The following is a 19,129-nucleotide window of genomic DNA, read 5'->3' as shown; positions in this document are numbered from 1 at the left end:
TTTTTGTTTGAATTGAATGACTGGATTTTGGTTGCTGACATGAACCCAAACAGTTAACAGCTGGTGGCAAGAAGAATATCCACCCAAGCTGGTTCTTATACTAGGTGACCCTATGCTTTCCAGAAAGCCCAAGCAAGAGGGGGAGAAGAAAAAAAAAAAAAGAAAGAAAGCACATTTTTTTTTCCTGCTCTTTTGTGCCCTTATCTCTCTCACCACACTGCACACCAAGCTCAGAGCCATTCATTTCCCTGCAGTCCTCCCAGAGCCAGCTTCGCTCTGCCGCTGCAGGGCACCTCACACTACCTCTACGTGTATGTCCTGACACCCAGCATGGCCGGTCTTTACTCTACCTTTAGATCAGACACATCTCTGTAGCACTGCTCGGAGCGGGTATGGTCCGACAGCTGCACGTTCCAGAAGCAGGGGAGCTGATACACGAGGAAGGGGTTCTGTTTAATGACAGCGTTGAAAATATCCTGGGGGATAAAAGCCAGAGACACAGAACAGTCAGGTGGGCTCTGTTGAAGATGGCGGCTCTCCAGGCACTGCATCTGTTGTACAAGTGCCTCTCTTGAGCCTCTTGCTCTGAACACAGGCTGGCCTGCCCTGCGGGGCATTTCCCTTGCCTCTTATCGTTAGGAACCAAGTAATGACATTTGGATAGAGATGGGGAAATGGGCCTGTGCAGACTTGAAGCTCATGGGTCCTGCTAGTTTCATAATGTGCCATCCAGCAAACATACGTCGGGGCAAATGGCAACGTCTTTCTAATCAGAGCTAGAATATATCAAATAAACGCACTTTTCTGCCCTTCTTTCCACCTCATCGGGGACCCTATGCTATCCATCCTGAGCTTCCTGGAGAGGAAACTGCTGGATGATAAGTTGTTCCGTTCACTCAGGGGCACAGACAAATATTAGATCCTGTTTCTGCAGCTCTTTCTGGGGCTTTAGGCAGACTCAATGATGGATGTGCGCCTTGGATTTCTGCAGGTCATGGTGCCCGAGTACACACTCCCCATTTCCAAATCCACTCTGACTGTTCTAGGGAGGCTCTATCTCTTTTGGGCTCTTTTCCAAGCGCTCATAACAGGCCATACTTATTAACTAGCTGCTGACAGGTGGTGCTGGGAGGTGAATTATGGGCCTTTGCAGAAGGAGATGGCTGGATAAACTACCCTCACTGGACATGGACATGCAATTGGCTTGCTTTTGGGGACACACTTGAGTCATTGTGGCCTGACTTAAAATATGATGATGGAGGATGACTTTCCCCTCAGGTTTTAAACATCTACCTGGATGATTTTTAACTCATTCATTATACTGTATCTCATGTTTGAAAAAGGAAATTAGTTTCTGGCTGCTTGGGAAATACCGAATAATAACAATGCTAAAAAAAAAAAAAAAAGTAAAGTAACCCTACAGAGGTTCTTGGCTCCTCTGTATTAGAAAACTTTGCAGGAAATCAGTGAATCAGGCAACTGAACATTGAGCGAAACCATGGCAAGTGAGCTTGCTTTTTTGATGCCCAGGAACTGATAAGATGCAGAGAACCCAGAGACATCATCTTTACATTTCAAAGTGGCCGTCTATACCAAAGAAGACCCCAAATCTAAATGTGTGACCCTCGTAGATCCAAAGACAAAGGGCAAGGCCCTGTCTTTCCCAGCAAAAAATGAGAGATTGGGTTTTCTTAAATTTATGTTAGTAGTTTGGTGTAGTTTGTGGACTTTTTCAGATTGCCTGGATTAAAAGCTGGTTTCTTTAGACAGAGGTGTGTCCTTTCTACTTACATGCATTTCCCTTGAGGATAATAAGGCCATTGTAAGATCTAAACAAAAGGCTTTGCTTTAAAAGTTAGATTGTTTGCCAGGAAGGCAAATGAAATCTTGTCTGGGAAATATTCTGGAAACTCAAGGGGCAACACTGTGCCTTCCACACTGAGAAGGAGGCAGCGACCTCCTCTTAACACACCCAACATTTACGTAGGAGTTGGCTTCGATAAACTAAACTCTCTGAGGCCCAGGGCTGCATCCTTCATTCATCTGTGTAATCCTCCTCCTGAACACGGCCCCTGGCATACACAGGGTGTGATGAAAGTCCTCTGAGTGAACAAATGAATGAATAAAGGGAATGAACTAATGAGCTGAGCAGTTAGTTGTCTTAGACTGGCAAGTGGAAGGCAGTTCTAGCCAAGTATATGGTCACCCAATAGGTAGAAAAATAATTCCGACCCATCTCCTTTCAAGTTTTTTTGAGGAACAGCAGCTGGGTGCCTAGGAGTAACAGTACCTTCCAACCTGGCCACTCACCTGGTCAGCTAAGGATGTGGAGAGCATGCCCATCAGCTCTCTCTCTGCAGTCAGCCGCCACATCTGCTCCCATTTCATCTTCCGCAGCTTATCCAGAAGCAGCAGGATCACTCCTGGGCAACAGGGCAGATGCAGGAGGGAAAGACAGCAGTTAAGACAGAGTCAAAGACACTTGTGCATGTGCTTTGGGATGAACACACCTGGGTTCAACCCCATCCTTTGCCAGTTACTCCATAGGAGACGTTAAACAATCTCTGTGAAACATGCTTGTCATGCAAGGGAACATTAGCACAGACCTCAAGGCAGCTGCAAGAAGGAAGTGACATGGGCAGAAGAGCCCTGTGCCTCCTGGAGATAGATGGCAGCGATAGTGGCACAACCATGTGAATGTGCTGAATGCCACTGACTTGGACACTTACAGATGGCTAAAACGGTGTATTTATATTATGTGTTTTACCCACAGTAATTTTCAAAAGAGGCCAGTGTGCACCTGATATGCAGCGCAGTCCCTATAAGCATTCGGTTCTCGCCTGTGTTTTTCCCCCAGGGATATGACTACTTGCCTAAGTTTAGCTGATGGACAATGTTTGTACAATAGATGCTGCTTATCTTTATAGACAACAAAATAGCCCCTCTATGATTTTAGTCTGGGTAAGTCTTGCCAATCTACTTTATGTTTACGGATAAGCCATAATGCTCGTTTCAGGGTTCCTAGTTTCAGCAGTCTTCTCTGGCCCATGACGATCAAAACATACGTAAACTACAGGGAAGGTGGGGTTGATGCTGGGTCATTAAGAGGAGCTCCAAAAGTCCTTGGGTTCTTAAGAAACTAATAATAATAAGTTGCTTCTTTCTCTTCACCTTCATTTTTCTGCTGTCAGTTTTTATGGGAAGGGAGCTGGGTGAACGGTGGATTGTGTAGCTAGAGAAATTGCCCCTGTATACCCTTTTGGATTTTTAAAAATGTGACAGCAACTTAATGTGTAACTCAGGCAACAATAAATTAACTAATAAGAGTCTAAAAATAAAAGTGCGTTTTGGCTTAGCTGAATGACTTAGAAGCAGTTGTCTGCTACCAGGTCAGTGAGAGAGCGCGGAACACAGAGAGCAAGAGAATCTCCCCGCAGGTCACTGCAGCTAATGGATGAACACAGATTGGTGGACGGAAGTGCAGCACCCATGGGCCTCCACATCAGTCCTCCTCAGGATGCTTAACCCAGCAGAATGGCGAGTGGAGAAAACTCCAGGCGGCTGAAAAATGATCTTAGTTGGTACCTAGTACATACGTTTCTAAGATTGCTGGAAAGAAACTGATGCCTCAAATCCCACATATATGTCAGCTCTTGAGATTTTTTGCTTTTTCCAGTGGCACATATTTGGAAGAAAAGTTATTCGCCATTTCGTGAAAAGGTTTTTGGTCAGGTAGAACTGATATTTGAAAAAAATATGCATCTCTATATAATGGCTATGGGAATAATGGAATAAAGCACGGATCTGACCTTGTGAGTTAAAAGGGCAAATTGCATCAGTTCCGTATCTCCTTTGTGCTGTTAGGTCTTTATGCACACATTTCACTTAATGTCACAAGATCGCTACAAGCTAGATATTGTCATCCTTGTTTTACAGGTAGGGGAGCCGAGGGGCTCAGTCAGACGCTTGAACAAGCCACGAAACCAGAGTGTCTACACCTGATTCAAACTCAGGTCTGCCCGACTCCAAAGCCAGTGCGTCTTCTCCCACACCACACAGACCAGGGCCCGGCAATGCCTCTTTGGAGCCCTGTGACTCAGGCCAAGACTCTCCTTTTTTGGTTTCTACATGTTTAAATGAGGAAAACGCTACTTGCCCTGCCCAACTCAGAAAGCTACTACGCCCCCTAGTGGTAGGCAGGTGAATGTTTAACCACCAGTTTCCCAGGTTGCGGGGTGGCGGGCGAGGGAGCGCCTTGATTTGTAGCATTTGCGGATTCCCGTGGTGTCAATACCCCCATTTGTGGCCCATTTCAAGCTACCAGCGTGCTCTCCCTGAACACCTAGTTGGGGGGAACTGCACACAACTGGCCCCCCTGAGTCCGTGTGAGCTCGCTTTAGCACGCCACTGAAATTGTTCCCCAAACACAGAAGCAAGTTTAGAAATAGTAAAGTTTGCCACAACTGTATTATTTGACTGCTTCTTTCTGGAACAAAGGAGAGAAAAATTTGCAAAGTTACAGCCCAAGAGACTAAGTGAGGGGTTCAAGAGAATAGATTCCAGTGGAAGAGAATTTCATGAAGTTTTATTTGCAGAAACTAATTCTCATCAGGTTGGACAGATGCTCCCATATGGAGAAAAAATGGAGGGGAGGCTATAGACAATGATGAAAGATATTGATGTATATTTGGAAGCCTCTAGAGATGTCAGTGGTAGGCCTAGCAGTCTCTGGAGACCAAACTAAGAATTAATGGTTTTAAATAGTGTTAAGACTTGGTGAGTCCTATGTGGCAGAGATGATTCCACCCTATCTGCCAGGCTGGTTGAAAGGAAGGGGGTGTCTAGAACATACGACTAAATGCACAAACGTGGGCTCTTTCTCCCAGTTACCCAGCCTTTCTCCTGTGTGAATTTTATGTAATTTTTAAAGCATGAACCGTTTTGAACCAACAGAAAAGTCTAGAAACTAATAACAAAGACCCACCACCCTGACTTAATAAATGCTAATATACCACCCCATTTGCTGTTGATAATAAAATACCACAGATAAATCAAAAGCTTCTCCACCTCCTTTGAGCCCTCCCTTACTCCAGGGGAACCAGTAACCTGGGGTGGTTGAGTTTCATTTCCATGCACGTTTTTATATTTTTATTCTCTATGCATATATTAATAGACAGTAGAGGGTGTTTTAGAATGTTTCATCATATTTTCTGCTTTAGCTTATCTTTCCACCCACTGTTATGTCTTTAAGATTTAACCATGGTGAAGTTTCTTGTTCATTCATTATAATCACTGTAGTCATTGTATAAACATATCACAATTTATTTATTCCTCTACTGAAGGACATTTTGGCAGTTTCTTATGTTTCTGCCTATATTATCAATGATGCTGCAATAAACACCCTAATGCCAACTCACTGGGTGCACGTCTTGTCAGGCACATGATGGAGCTTAGCTGGGGTCCAGCCTCCAAAGCTGGGGTGCTGTGTTGATGGTGCTAGTGGTCTTGAAATATGCCTGAACTATTCCCCCTTCCTTCTCTCGCATTCAGGCCAGCACTGAGTCTCATGGACTCCACATTTAAAATGGCTTTTGTATTTCTTCTTTCACTCATTCATTCAACAGCTACTTACTCAGCAGCTTCTATGTGGGAACTAACTGAAACAGACGTGTGCTTGCTTTCCTTCCCTACTTTTCCTCATGCCATGGGTTTTACTCAAACTCTTAATTCAGCATATCCTCACTGGATATATAACATCCAGTGGGTGCCGGGCCCTTTCGTGGAAGGCACACAAACCACTGTGGGGTTCAGCCTAGTGCGTGCAAACACGGAGTCTGCATTGCTTATTAAGGGAACATGGGAGGGTGGCTAGTCAGCCTGGGCTAGGGTTTGGCTGGGCAGACAAGGTAGAGATGTCTAAGGAAGCAATACAGATGAAGGCAGCATGGCCGGGCTTGGCTACGCAGGACCTGGAGTGAGTGATGGCTGGATGATTTAAATGGGGCAGATGCCAGGGTGTGAGCCTGAAAGACAAGCAGGGCATGGATCAGGAGGGACCTGTATCTATGAAAGAGGTGCTTTCCAACCATTTCACACAACTTCTTATACAGAAAATGGTATCTTTATAAGCCACTGGGGGTATGAAGGAGGCTGCTTGTGGCTGGACCAGGGATTCTGGCCACCCCAGGCCCCACTCAGGTGACCCCAGGGCTGAAGGGATCACTGTTTTGGCACATCTGTCACCCACGTGTGCCACCCTGGTTGGAAAGGGCTGCTCAGGACAAGTGGGAGGTAATGGGTTGAGGGAGGGAGTGACCATGACTGAATCTGTTGCAGAAAAGCCAGCCTAAAATGTTGCTTTACCAGGTCATGTAACTGGCTCAAAGGCCCCTAGAGTCTTGGATGGTCTAAAGAACAAGCCAAAATTCCTTAGCCTGCCATGCCAGGCCCATCTGAGTCTTGCCACAGTTTATTTTTTTCCTTTCACTGGACCATTCCTCCTAGCAAACCTGGCACAATGGCACTTTATCACTTAACCACCTTTTTCCTTGCCAACTTGACAAGCCAGTACTCAGCTTGGTTTCCTCTTCAAAATTCCAGAATGTTTACTAAATATATGACTTCCCATTCCCCTACTCAACCAAGAATCAGAATCTGAAACAAATACAAAAATTCACACGCACACATGTTACGAAGCTTAGGAACGTCACTCTCAGCCTCTGCCTTCAAGAGCTTTGTTCTCTCTTCTGATGGGACAACCACCTTAGGGAGGAGGCAGGCTAGTCACTATTACAGCCCACGGATGGCTGTGAGAAGGGAGGTGCTAAGAAGTAAGGTGGCTTTCCAGTGTCACGGTGCTGACAAGTAACTACCCTGTCCAGAAAACGGTCTCATCCTGCAACAGCATTAGAGCTGTGAAGACTGTGCGCCTCCCCTGCCAGCAGGGCCTATGCGATGAATTTCCAATGTTTTGAAAGACGGCTTCATGCTAAATATGAACGCTAAGTGCGTACTTGGCCAACACAGGCCAACAAGAGCTCAGGGCAATCAGGGCTCCCAGAACCCACCGCTTGGCCATATGTCAGCTGCCCTGACATGGCAAACAAGCCCCTGGGGACCCTGTCTGGCCTTTAATCAGGGGTCTCTCATTCAGAAATGATTTCTTCTGCAATTCATTTTAGCGGTGTGTTTTGAGCACCTCCTATGGTTCTATTCACTGGGTTTATCTGGGACTTAGTGATTTGTAAAATACAGCAGTTGTTCTCAGGGAAGGGAGATGGGTAACCAAGAAAATTCAAAGCACTGACAGATACAAGATGTGGTAAGAACATGGGGACCAATATGGGGAAACTATGATTTGGGTGTTGGGGGAAATATTAGGGAAAGGCTTTCTGAAATTAATGATGTCTAAACTGAAACCTAACAGATGCAGAGGATTACCTACAGGAAGGCAGAGCCAGGCAGGCTTCTCCCTGTGGGGCGGTGGATGCCTATCAGCAGCAAATATTTCTACTGCATGAACGGCAGGCCTGAAAAGGTAATGATTCATTTCCCCCTCTTCTTCCAAAAAAGAAAATTACAAAGAGGCTGCGTGAAGTTGTATAACATGGGTGAAAACATTTGTCTTTGCTCATAAATCTATAATTGACCTCAGGTTAATCATATAATAAATATCCCCGCATCCTCACGTGGAAGCCGTAGAACAAAGCCTGGGAATACAGGCATGCTCGTGGCGATCACAGAGGGGGAGGCTGTATGTAACCAGACGAATGCAAGGACTTGGGAGCATGTGCCCTGGGGCGAGTCCTGATATGATCGTCCGCGAGCATTCTCTCTTAGAACAAAATCACTGGGATTCCAGGCCCAGTTCCTTATAACATGGGGACAATGACACATAAACACCAACATGATTATGAGGACTAAAAAATTGTATCTTTTAAAAATATCTGATATGTGCCATGACCTATTATTTCCTACCTTGAAACAAAAATCCCATGACATTAAAAAGTATCTAGTATGGTAGGAACAGGACTCTGTTGCTAAATTGAGAAATATTAATTGATAGTAAGTGTGCATACCTAGTAATTCAGGTACTAGCCTGAATTCACTTGTCTTTGTAAAAATCTTTAAAATTCCCTTGTGTGTGGAATGCCCCGGACGCTTAAAATTTCTGAAATCTTTCCAGACCCATATTCCTTCTGAGTCTTCTGTCAATGGTGTCGCAACGAGCCTGATTAGAAGGTCCCTTGGGGTAATTGCAAGTGGCAGCTAAGAGATACAACCCATAGGAAGAAAAAATAATGAAGGAAGGCAAATCACCACAGTAAAATTATGTGCATAAATTATGTTCTTAAGCAGCTACGGAGTCTGTTTAGGCTGTTAAATATAATCACACAGATACACACTTCGAAGAGAATCTGCCTGTCTCTTCAAAGGTTAGGAGCTTGAACTCAGATTGCATGAGAGCTGAAAACAACGTTTCCAGGAGAAATATAACTCTAACTATTTATTGACCTCACTCCTACGGTGCCGGGGAGACATCCTAATTAATGATTGTAAAGGCCTTTGAAAATATGAAGTGGTACATAAAAGCTTATAAATATCAGTTACGGAAACTATACATTTCCTCGTTAAGGTGCCTAATTATCACTCACTGAACGTGCATAATTCCCACTAGAATTAATACAAATTATGCTCAAGCATGTACTGTGGGAACAGGCTTTTTTAAGTGAACACTGGTAAAATGATGAGAGTGGCTCCTTCTGAAACTGGACCCTTTCAAGCTGAAACAGCACCGATCGGGCTTTGGAACGTGCGCCCTAAGCCAAACCTGCTTTCCTGCAGTCCGGGGGACAGTGGTGCCAAAAAGCTTGATTTTGGCCTTTGCTGCTGCAGGATCGGCCCCTCTGCATCCTTGCTGTCAGGGTCAGGGAGTGCAGAGCGAGCCCTTCATCCCTGGGGACCAGCACTCTGCACAGGGACAGCCTGTGACAGGGCCTCCCCATGGAGCTGGCTGGGATGCCCGGAGCATGCGGGGCTCTACCTTCAGCTGTTGTGCTGGGAGCATAAGAGACCAACACTAAATAATAAATGAATACATAAATTAAAAATCAAAGGCTTCTTCTGTGAACATCTGGTCCAGTGCTAGGGTTGCATCTGTGGATCAGGGGGCACTGGTTTTCTTCCAAACTGAGTATGTAGCAATGGCTTGGTTGCCAAACAGCAGGGCAAGAAAGGTGATGCCTTTGTAGAAAGTAGAGAGAAATAGTGTTTTTTTATGAGCAAGATACTTTTACAAATGCAACTGCAAAAGGGACAACAGACTGAAAATAGTGACCATACTGATGGTCCTACAATGATCTACCAGCCTCTGTATACTAGAGACAAGGTGCTTTACTTAGATGGCCCCTAATTCCTATGACCAACCTCGAGGTAAATGGAATCATACCCATAGTACAGAGGAAGAAACTAAAGCTCAGATACAGCTAGTGAGTGGCAAAACTAGTCTCACTCTTTGACCTGTGGCCTTGCAACCATGCCACATTGCCTCCTGGGCTATGTGTGTGTGTACATGCTCATAACTGATCACTGGCAAGGCCTAGTCGAGCCAATGGCCTAAAGCCCAAACCAGCCAGGTAGCTTCTGGAGGAATGGTAAGTAAATGTTGGAAGGACTGGGTGAAGACCATAAGCCAAAACCAGATCGCTTGTGTAAAGACCTAGGGAGAGACCAAGCATCACATAAGGCCGGGGAAGGGAGGGCTTCCCCAAGGACAGCCCTGTGTGAAAAGGATGCTGTGTGCATGGGGTGGGGCCTGACCCAGCATAAGGGAGCATGGGTACCTGGATGGGGCCAGGAAAGATTGCAACTGGCACACTGTTCCCTAGCAACCTCTGTCAGCTTTCCCTTGTACAGAGCACAGAGATCCTCTTCTGCATCTGAGCCACTGAAATAACTTCTCAGCACATGGCATACCACCTCTCCAGGCAAGGAGAGCCCCTTAACATTAATCCAGGGCGTCTCTCATCCCTGCATGATGAAAACCTGTTCAAGAAGAGATTCTGCCATTATTTGCTTCCTTCCTTTCTTCTTCCCTTTTCTTCTTTGCTTGTTTTTCTCTCTCTCTCCCTCCCTCTCTCTTTTTTGTCATGCAGCCCACTTGCACTCTTTATCCACGCTAAGGAACACGGCTAAAATTGGCTTGGTTGATTCAAACCATATGCTTCCTTAATTCAGGAGAAACGGAGGTCCAAAGTGGCCATGTGCCTCCCTCACACCACTTCAAATTAAACCTTTTACTGGTAATCTTAACGCTTCCCACAGTGTGTTCCATGGCATCTAGCAGGATGCTAATAGGTGTTGTGGGAAGCAGGGCTAACTTAATTAAGTTAGGAGGCAGAGGGTTGAATTAAGTTAACCAGTGTTAGCTGCATGGTGGATCTCAGAGGGGGGCTGACATATCCAGCATCTTCCAGATTCATTCTCCAGGACCCCGTTTTCCCTTTTGCCCAGGAATCTGGTAGGATATTGTGGTCCCCTTCTCTCTGAGTCTTCACTGCTTCTGTCTGCAACTTTCTCAGATCTCCACCTGCACTGCAAAGGCCAGTACATGAAGACTCCTTAGTCCTTAAGCATTTCCTGTGGCTTTGCGGGTCTGAACCAGAGAAATAAAACCTTGAGTCAGTGCTGTGCGGAGGCTGTAGGGAACATGCGGGCTCTCATCCCAGAAATGTTCATGAAAATGACCCTCAAAATCTCGACTTTCCTCTCTTCTGCTTTGAAGCACTAGAGTTCTCTTCTCATGTGTGACCCAACAGAAGGTGAGTTTATTAAAAACCACTTAATTTAAAATCCCCTGCTGGTTGTACCTGGGACTCACTTTTGATCACATAAATTAAAAGATTCTACCTTTTGCTTTTTAAGTTTTTTTCCTTCCCAAAAGTTCTGTGGCAGAGAGAGGGGGCAAAAAATAGAAATCCTTCCTCCTGCAGCCTGACTTTGTGAAGATTTTTGAAAGTGGGGATGGATGGAGTATAAAGGGATTTTCAGACCTTATGAAAGGCTGGTGGTCATTTCACTCACTCATTCATTCATCCAATTAATATTTATTGAGTAATTTCTATGTGCCAGGCACCACATACATAGAAGTGGGAAACAGTGGTCCCTGCACTTAAGAATTTGGAGGTGCTTATAGGCACTCAAATAGAGAGAGGTGTGTTCTGGGCAGGCAGGGTTGGCTCAGAAGGAGGGGTGGGGTCACATCTTATGTCATGGGAAGGGGTCCTTTAAGAGACCAAATTTCATCCTTCCTCTTCTCACTGGATAGAATATATTTGGTCAAGGTTATGACAGGGCTGAGAACATGAAGGGTTTAATGGTTGGCAAATACTTTTTCACCAAGACTCGCAGAGTACTTTACTTTTTCTGCTCTTATAAGCAAACTTTTCACTGAAGTTTAACACACATTTGGAAAAAGCGAAGAGATCATAAGTATTCGGCTCTATGAATTTTCACAAAGCAAACTCACTGGTGTAACCAAAGCCCACACCAAGAAACAGAACCTCACTAATAGACTAGAATGTCCCGAGAGTCCCCTTACCATCACACACAAACCCATTATCTTGCCATTATCCCAAATTCTGACACCATAGTCTAATCAGGTTCTGACTTTCTTATAAAGTCAATCATACAGTATGCACCACTTATGTGACTGGCCTCTGGGCTCCTCGCTATGTCTATGAATCCATTCCATTACTGCATGTAGCTGCAGTCTGTTCATTTAATGCTATATAATAATCAACAACATGAGTGCATCTCATCCTACTTATCCATACATTGCTGATGGACATTGGAGTTGTTTCCTGTTTTGAAACCTGTTAAAACCATTTTTGAATCTATCTTTTAGTGTCATATGCAGGCATTTCTGTTGGGTGCAAACCTAGGAGTGGGATTTGCATATCACATGGCGTGGTAGTGTTCAGCGTCAATAGATATTGCTGAGTTCTTCCTATTATACTCCCACTACTAGTGTGAGTTCCAACTGATCCATGGCCCTATTAATGAGTGTCATTGTGTGTCTCTGCATTTTAGATCTTCTGGTAGGTATGCAGTGGTATCACATTATGAATTATGATTTGCATTTTTTGATTAATGCAGCTCAGTACCTTTTCAGATGTTACCTGCCCATCTGGGTACCCTCTTTTGAGAAGTACCTGTTCAAGTCTTCTGCTCATTTTTCTGTTGGGTTATCTGCCTTTCTCTTGCTGATGTGCATTAGTTCTTTATGCCTCTGCTCCCCCTTTACCTGAGACAAAACTGACATATACATTGTGTGTGAGGTGTACACGTGTTGGTTCGCAGTATGATTACTACAGCAGTTGCCAGCTAACACTTGTATTGTATCACATAAAATTACCATTTCTTTATTCCTCTCTCTACTTTTAAGGCAAGGACTGTGGGTCCTAAAGCTGACTGAAGACAAGTGACTTTCTGGTTCTGTATGCCCAGCTGTGCACTGACACAGACCCACTGCTTGAAGTGGGCTGGACTTCCTTGGGTGGGGGGGGGGGGCGATACTTGCTACCCACTTCACTAGTTCTTTCATGGAATCAAAGAATTTTATGCTAGAAGAAACCTCAGAAGGTTAGCAAATCCATGTCTCATGCTCATCCTTGTGTCCCTGAAGAAACTGAGGCTCAGAGAGGCGACGTGGCTGGTTCAAAGTAAACCAGCTGGCATGAAGTAAAAGCAGCTCAAGGACCCGAGGACTCCCCCTTTCCCTGGCACTTTCTCTTCCTCCTCTAACCTCTGCTTCTCACTACTCCATCTGCTTGAACTCATCTCCATTTTGCTTACTCTTTCTAGGCTCATTTGCCAAACGAGGGGGCTAATTCCTGGTTGCCTCCACAGGCCTGAGGAGATTCTACAAAATGTTCCTCTGACCTGGAGAGCGCTTAGCAAGGGACAAATTGAGGAAAAGTGCTCCTGTGGTTGAACTGGGTACCCCAAAAGGTATGTTCAAGGCCTACCCCCAACAGCTGTAAACGGCACATTCTTTGGAAGTAGGGTCTTTGCAGATGTAACCATGTTAAGATGAGCTGTACTAAATTAGGGTGGCCTCTAATGTGATGACTGGGGTCCTTAGAAGAGAAGAGACAGAGAGACGCAGAAGAAGGCCGCGTGAAGATGTACGCAGACCCGGGAGTGATGCAGCCAGAGCCTAGGAGCGCCTGGGGCCACTCGGAGCCAGAAGAGGCAAGGAGGGTCCAAGAGGCTCTCAAGGGAGCAGGGTCTGGCCGACACCCTGATTTGGCTTTGTTGTCTCCAGAACTGCAAAAGACTAGATTTCTGTTGATGCCATCCAGTTTGCAGTACTTTGTTATGAAGTCCTCAGAGACTGACAAAAGTCCCCAAGCCCCAAATGCACTTTTTTCTCCAAGAAACACACCAGAGAAACTTGATTTCCCAAGCACCCCAGGCTATTGTCTTATCCAAACTTACTTTTGCCATTTTCCAGTTCTGGACAGATTTCCACAGATAATCACGAAGTTGTAGAAGGTAAGTGATTCTGCCCATCTTAGACAGCAAGTGGTAGAGAGACCCAAGGCACAGACATGCTCACTGGTCTGGTCTGGTCTCTCATCCTACCCAGAAAACCCACCAGGGGATCAAGCCTCTTACAGGACCAGCTCTGAGACAAAACAGCCTCTCATGGCCAGTCCATCAGAAAGCGGAGATGACGGATACGCAACAGACATTGTGGCCATGCCCAGACCACTCCAGTTAAGGGAGTGATTGAAGACTGTCCAACCTGTCTTTGCCAGTGAGAAGAAAGTATTTGCTGGAGCAGAGGAAACCCACAGAGTCCAAGATTTGGGTCTTAATGATTACCAAAAACCAAAACGGAGGGTATTACAACGCTTAGAAAAGTCGGAAGTAGATGCAAGAGCCCAGACAGCATTGCAGAGCCTGTCCTGGGGGCCCAGAGCCTCCCAGACTTTCTCTCAGGGCTGAAAAATACCTACTCTCCGAATAGAAGTCAGATCTGCTGAGCAGCCTGTTGGCATGGAGATTTTAATTTTTTACAAATAATGAGCCTGCCTCTCCCTACCAGTCAGACTAGATGCCCCACTCCACAAGATGATGTCTCATTTGCTTACCATGAAAGGCAAGACGGTGTGGACGGCTGAGCAATTCTGACCCCGTTGAACGTGCACTAGAGCCCGACTGATTGCTGAGCTGACGCACTGCAGGAAGGGCAGGACGCTTCTGCAATTTCAAACTTAAAGAGCGAGTCCACACGCAAGGGCGCACTCTGCCCCGCTCACGCGCTCACAGGAAATGCATGAGCAGCAGAACAGCCGTGAGGCAGGTGCAGCTCACAGCGTCCTTGGCTTTTCTCCCTCCCGTTATTAAGGGGAAAGGAACTGGGTGCCTCTTCCATGCTGGGCCGTGAGTCCTCCATGTGTCCCCTCAGGGCCTGCTCTGTCCTTCTCCGCCTTGTCTGTGCCCTGGGAGACTCATCCCTGCAGATCACCTGGAGCCCTGGGGGCTGTTTGCTGGTTGAGCACCGGCCACAGGCTGGAGGCTGGGGGGAAAGAGGGCATACCCCTCCCCCATGCCGACAGCGCCGGGGTCCTGTCCTGCTTCAGCTTCTGCTGGGCAGCCACTGGCCTAGCTCTCCTGGTTCCTGATAGCATAAACATTTCTCTTTGCGTTTGTTATGGGCTGAACTGTGTCCCTCCCCCGCCCCCACCACCAGACGCTGAGGTTGTGACGATGGGGGTCTTTAGAGAGGTGGTAAGTGAAAATGAGATGATTAGGATGGGCCCTAATCCAGGGTGACTGGTGTCCTTACAAGAGGAGGAAACTTGTCAGACAAGTACAGAGGGGCGACCAAAACACAGGGAGAAGATGACCATCTGCAAGCCACGCGGAGAGGCTTCAGAAGAAACCAACCCTGTGAACCTTGATCCTGGACTTCTAGCCTCTAGAATTGTAAGAAAACAAAATTCTGCTGTCTAAGGCACGCAGGCTGTGGTCCTTTGTTACGGCTGCCCTACGAAACGAATGCACCCTCTCGGCCCAGAGGTGGTAACAGCTCGCTGCTTCTCGCCTCTGGTGCCTAGCAGCCCTCTGCCGCCTTCAGCGCCACCCGTTCACCATACAAACAGCCCCTTCATTGAAATACTTTGACTCATCTGATGGGATGACGGGATCCTGACTCTTACGGTATCTCTTAATTCCTTGAGAAATTGGGATGAGTATGTTCATTTTACAAGTAAGGAAATGGACTCAGAGAGGCCATGCAGGTAGTGACGGGCAGAGCTGGGATTCCCACGGACTCCAGTGGCACCGTGTGCTGACGCTGTAGCCCTGCAGCAGGCCGAGTGGAGGAGCCACCTCACAGAACCAGTGGAAGACCCCTGAACATCACCTAGGGAAACCTCTTCACTGTATAGATGAGGAAAGCAGCAGAGAAGTGGGCTCCAGGGCCTAAGGTCAGGAAACCAATGCTGTGGCAGAAACAGGACTTGACTACAAGTCTCCAGGTTCCAGCTCTGGGCTGCTTCCCTGACTGGTTTGAGACCGATGGCAAGAAGTGAGTCACCTCTCAAGGTCCACCCCTGGATTACCTGGGGAGCAAGAGTAAGCATCCTAGCATCCGTCCACGTCAGCACCATGCTTGCTAGGCATGTGACCTGGGGCACCTGACTGTTAGTTACTGCTCTGTGCGTCAGTGTACTCTTCTGTAAAATGGAGTCATTAGTGATGACTCACAGGACTATTGTGAAGACTAAATAAGATAAAATAGCACAGTGACCAGTCTTAAATAATGAGTTATTGCTATTACCTGTGGTAGATTTTTAAACCTGAACTAAGTTCTCCCTATTGACCTGTAGGCATTGAATTCACTGCTCAGAAGCTGAATGATAATAATAAATGATGACACTGATAATGGAAAATGATGGTGGCAGTCCACTGTGAGACACCTCCCAGACCCCCGGTTTGTGCTGGGCATGCCCATTACCTCTGCGCCTTGCAACATCCCAGCAAAGCTGGGGACATTACTAAAGAGAACCCAGATTCAGACCCAGTTTCATAGCTCTCAAGCCCATGCATTTCCCAATACCGTTGTCCATGAGATGAAGTAAAGCATGGCTAGTATAGGAAACTGGCTGTAGAAAGCATGAGCAACCCAGTCTATATATGAGACTTTAAGCCAGGTACCCTATATCCTTTGTGTCACCAAACGGTGAGCTCCTGGTGGGCGGCTGTGGGCCTCACTGACTGTACCCACAGCTTCTAATACTGTGACTCACAGCGGGTCTGCTCCAGACAAATATAGTGCCCTGCACTGCTGCTGACCCAGAGTGAGCTCTGGGGAGCTGAGTGCCCCCAGCACAGGGCCTATTGCAGAGATGGCACCACAGGTGGCCTGGCTAGCAGTGTGAATCCCTCTTGCATGGAAGCCAGCTTCAAGGGAACACTTTAATAGGATGAGCTGGCAGGTGTGTGCCCTTATTTCCTAGCACAATCACATTTCTAGAGAAGGCTTTGCATATGGCCAGGCACTGGCAGGGGAGCCTTTGGAGGCTCGAGAGGTTAATTCTGTAGCTGTTACTTGTTTTCCACATCACCTGGGGCTTGCCAGCTAATCTCTGTACACTTCTCTCTCCTGGTCTGTAAAATGGCTATGGTGGGATCACATTAATTTTTTCATTCAGTTGATATCTGTCAAGAGTCTCCTGCACCAGAACCCATTCTGAAAATAGAATCCCTGACCTCAGGGAGCCTACAGGCCAACAGAAGAGGGAAGATAACAAACAAAGCCAGTTAAATGCATAGTAAGTTATGTGATGATAAAGCAGGGAAGCGGGGTAAGGGGTGCTCAGGTGATGGACCTGCTGAGATTGTAAATGGGTGGTCAGCAAATACTTCTCTGAGAAGGTGAAACGGAGACCTTGGAGGCGAGGGAGCAGGCAATGCTGACTGGGGGAGGAACTCAGAATCAGTCACAGGGCAAAGCCCTGAGTGCCGACAGGCTGCATGGCCTGCCTCTCCGGCGGCTGTGGAAGTTAAACAAGGTGATAATCCATCGGATGCATCCATTCCTAACAAGCGCTCAATAAATGTCAACCAGGGCCATTAACATTTTTCCCAGGGGCACACAGGCCTCACCTACTGGGAAGGGACTCCAGCAGGCAGAAGGCCCCGATAACCCTTTAGGGTCTGAACCTGTACTAATGAGTGAGCCCATCTGCTCTCTGTCAGCCTGATCTGGGCAAACCTGCAGGCTGTCCTGTTCACGGGAGAGGATTTCCTATAAATTGGATTAGCGGGGTGCACACTGAAGGCTGGGGAGAACCAAATCCCTTTTGTAGTGGTGTCAATCATTTATAAAGAAAGTGCAAAATTACCGTGGTCCAAGCTCTCAGGCAGGAATGAGAAATGTCCTTTCCCTGATGACGTTTCTAGCACTCAGTAACCCAGACAGAAGGGAGGTGGGCGGCAGGGAAGGTAGAGCCCAACTACAGTATCCTTTTATGGATCTGTGTGACACAGGGTGAAATTTCTTCCCAGGAATGAATTTTGCTTCTGTGAAGTGAGTGGAGAGAAAGCATGGTACTTGCGAGCAAATATCCAGAGTGATTCCAGGTAATCATGTGTGGATAAAATGAAAGTTCCTGTGGCCAGGATTCTCACCTGGCCCTGGTTGGCTAGCTCACTACACATGTGTGGGCTATTGACTCTACATAAAGAGCTCCACCAGTGCTCTGGGCAACACGGTGGCAGCGCTGCAAGGCCGCAGGAGAGCAGAGCAGAGGACACAGACTAGGACGGCCGTGCGGGTAGAAAGGCCCAGAGGACGGCTGTGCAGGCAGAGAGGACCAGAGGCAGAGACTGGCTTGCTGCGTGCAGACTTGCTCTGAATGAATGGGATTCTAGTGACTGACCTGCCACCGTGGAAATACAGTTGGGTATAACCCTTTCACCCCAAGAACATTCTACTGTCATTTCTTTGGTCACATTGAATCCATAGCGAACTTGCCCGGGGCTGAAACCCATTGGCAAGACATCATGATAACCAAATAGGATCCCACATGGCTGAACTCCATGTCAGGAGGGTGGGGATCAGAAAATGAAGGAGACTGCTCATCTCCACATATTGGTTTTTAAGGGCCTGTGGCCGTCCCGAGCTGTGCTTTAGGAATGGATACCGATGTTTGAATTTCATATCATTTACATGTGCCACATAACATACTTACCTTTTAATTTTTTTCTCAATTATTTAAGAATATAAAAACTATTCCTAGCTCGAGACAAACCAAAACAGGCAGTGGCCAGATGTGTTATGTGTCAAGCCCTGCTGTAAACAGTTCAACACATTCATTAGTTAGATACTAAATAGCCTAGGAATAAGATTAAGAAAGAAATATTCCCTGAGTGTATTTGCCTGGCCGCTCCAACTTGATCCTAGGCCTGCTGAAGATAAGGACCATGTTTTCTACTTCCCTGGGTGCTTCCACTGAGCACAGCTGGAGAGCCTGCTGGCCCCATGCTGGGCATGCAGTCTGTGCTGACTACACGTGGGCCCAATAAGCCAGGCTGGCCTTGGTGGAAGGGCGGCATGGGCTGAGAGAGGGGCGATGTCTCTTGGGTAATTGTCTGAGCTGAGATTCCCTCGACTTGTAGCGGTCCACAGGGCTCTGCTAACACATTCAGGATCCCCCGCGCCACTCTGATTCAAATATATCTGGCTTGCTGTGAGGAAATGTCAAATATGGTCTAAAAGGACATCTGGCAATTAAGGGCTCATGGTGGGGAGTTGTTTAAGCATAAAGGTGGATGACAGGAATGGCTCTCTCAAGGAGACAGACTGGGAGGCTGGTGACTCGCGCTCTCTCTGATGTTGCTGGCATTTTTTGCTAGGTCCTGTCAGTCCCAGGGAAAGTATAGGCTAATGGGTCATAATCCAGGCAAATAAACCACTGGATGGTCATATCTGCACCCCTCTTCCCTATAGCCCAAGGGCTTTCTCCATCTGCCACTTACGTATTCTAATCTCTTCTAATTGTTCCTAAGTCTTTTTGTTTTTAGGTTTGTTTTAACTCTATTGAGAACTGCC

The 19,129-nt window shown here is 46.7% G+C and overlaps 1 protein-coding gene across 2 annotated transcripts in view; it reads right to left on the bottom strand.

The window, feature by feature from the left end:
- The window catches only part of LARGE1 (LARGE xylosyl- and glucuronyltransferase 1), a 530,062-nt gene that overhangs the window by 71,388 nt on the left and 439,545 nt on the right, over nt 1-19,129 (bottom strand). For both annotated transcript variants that reach the window (XM_036902848.2, XM_036902849.2), the window contains exons 8-9: nt 2,311-2,423; nt 351-476 (exon numbers count right to left, since the gene is read on the bottom strand). In XM_036902848.2, coding sequence (XP_036758743.1) covers nt 351-476; nt 2,311-2,423 — 239 coding nt within the window. The remainder of the gene's footprint in view (nt 1-350; nt 477-2,310; nt 2,424-19,129) is intronic.

This window comes from Manis pentadactyla, chromosome 10 (genome assembly GCF_030020395.1).
Source record: "Manis pentadactyla isolate mManPen7 chromosome 10, mManPen7.hap1, whole genome shotgun sequence".
Taxonomy (NCBI): Eukaryota; Metazoa; Chordata; class Mammalia; order Pholidota; family Manidae; genus Manis; species Manis pentadactyla.
This window is presented reverse-complemented; position numbering and strand designations above follow the sequence as displayed.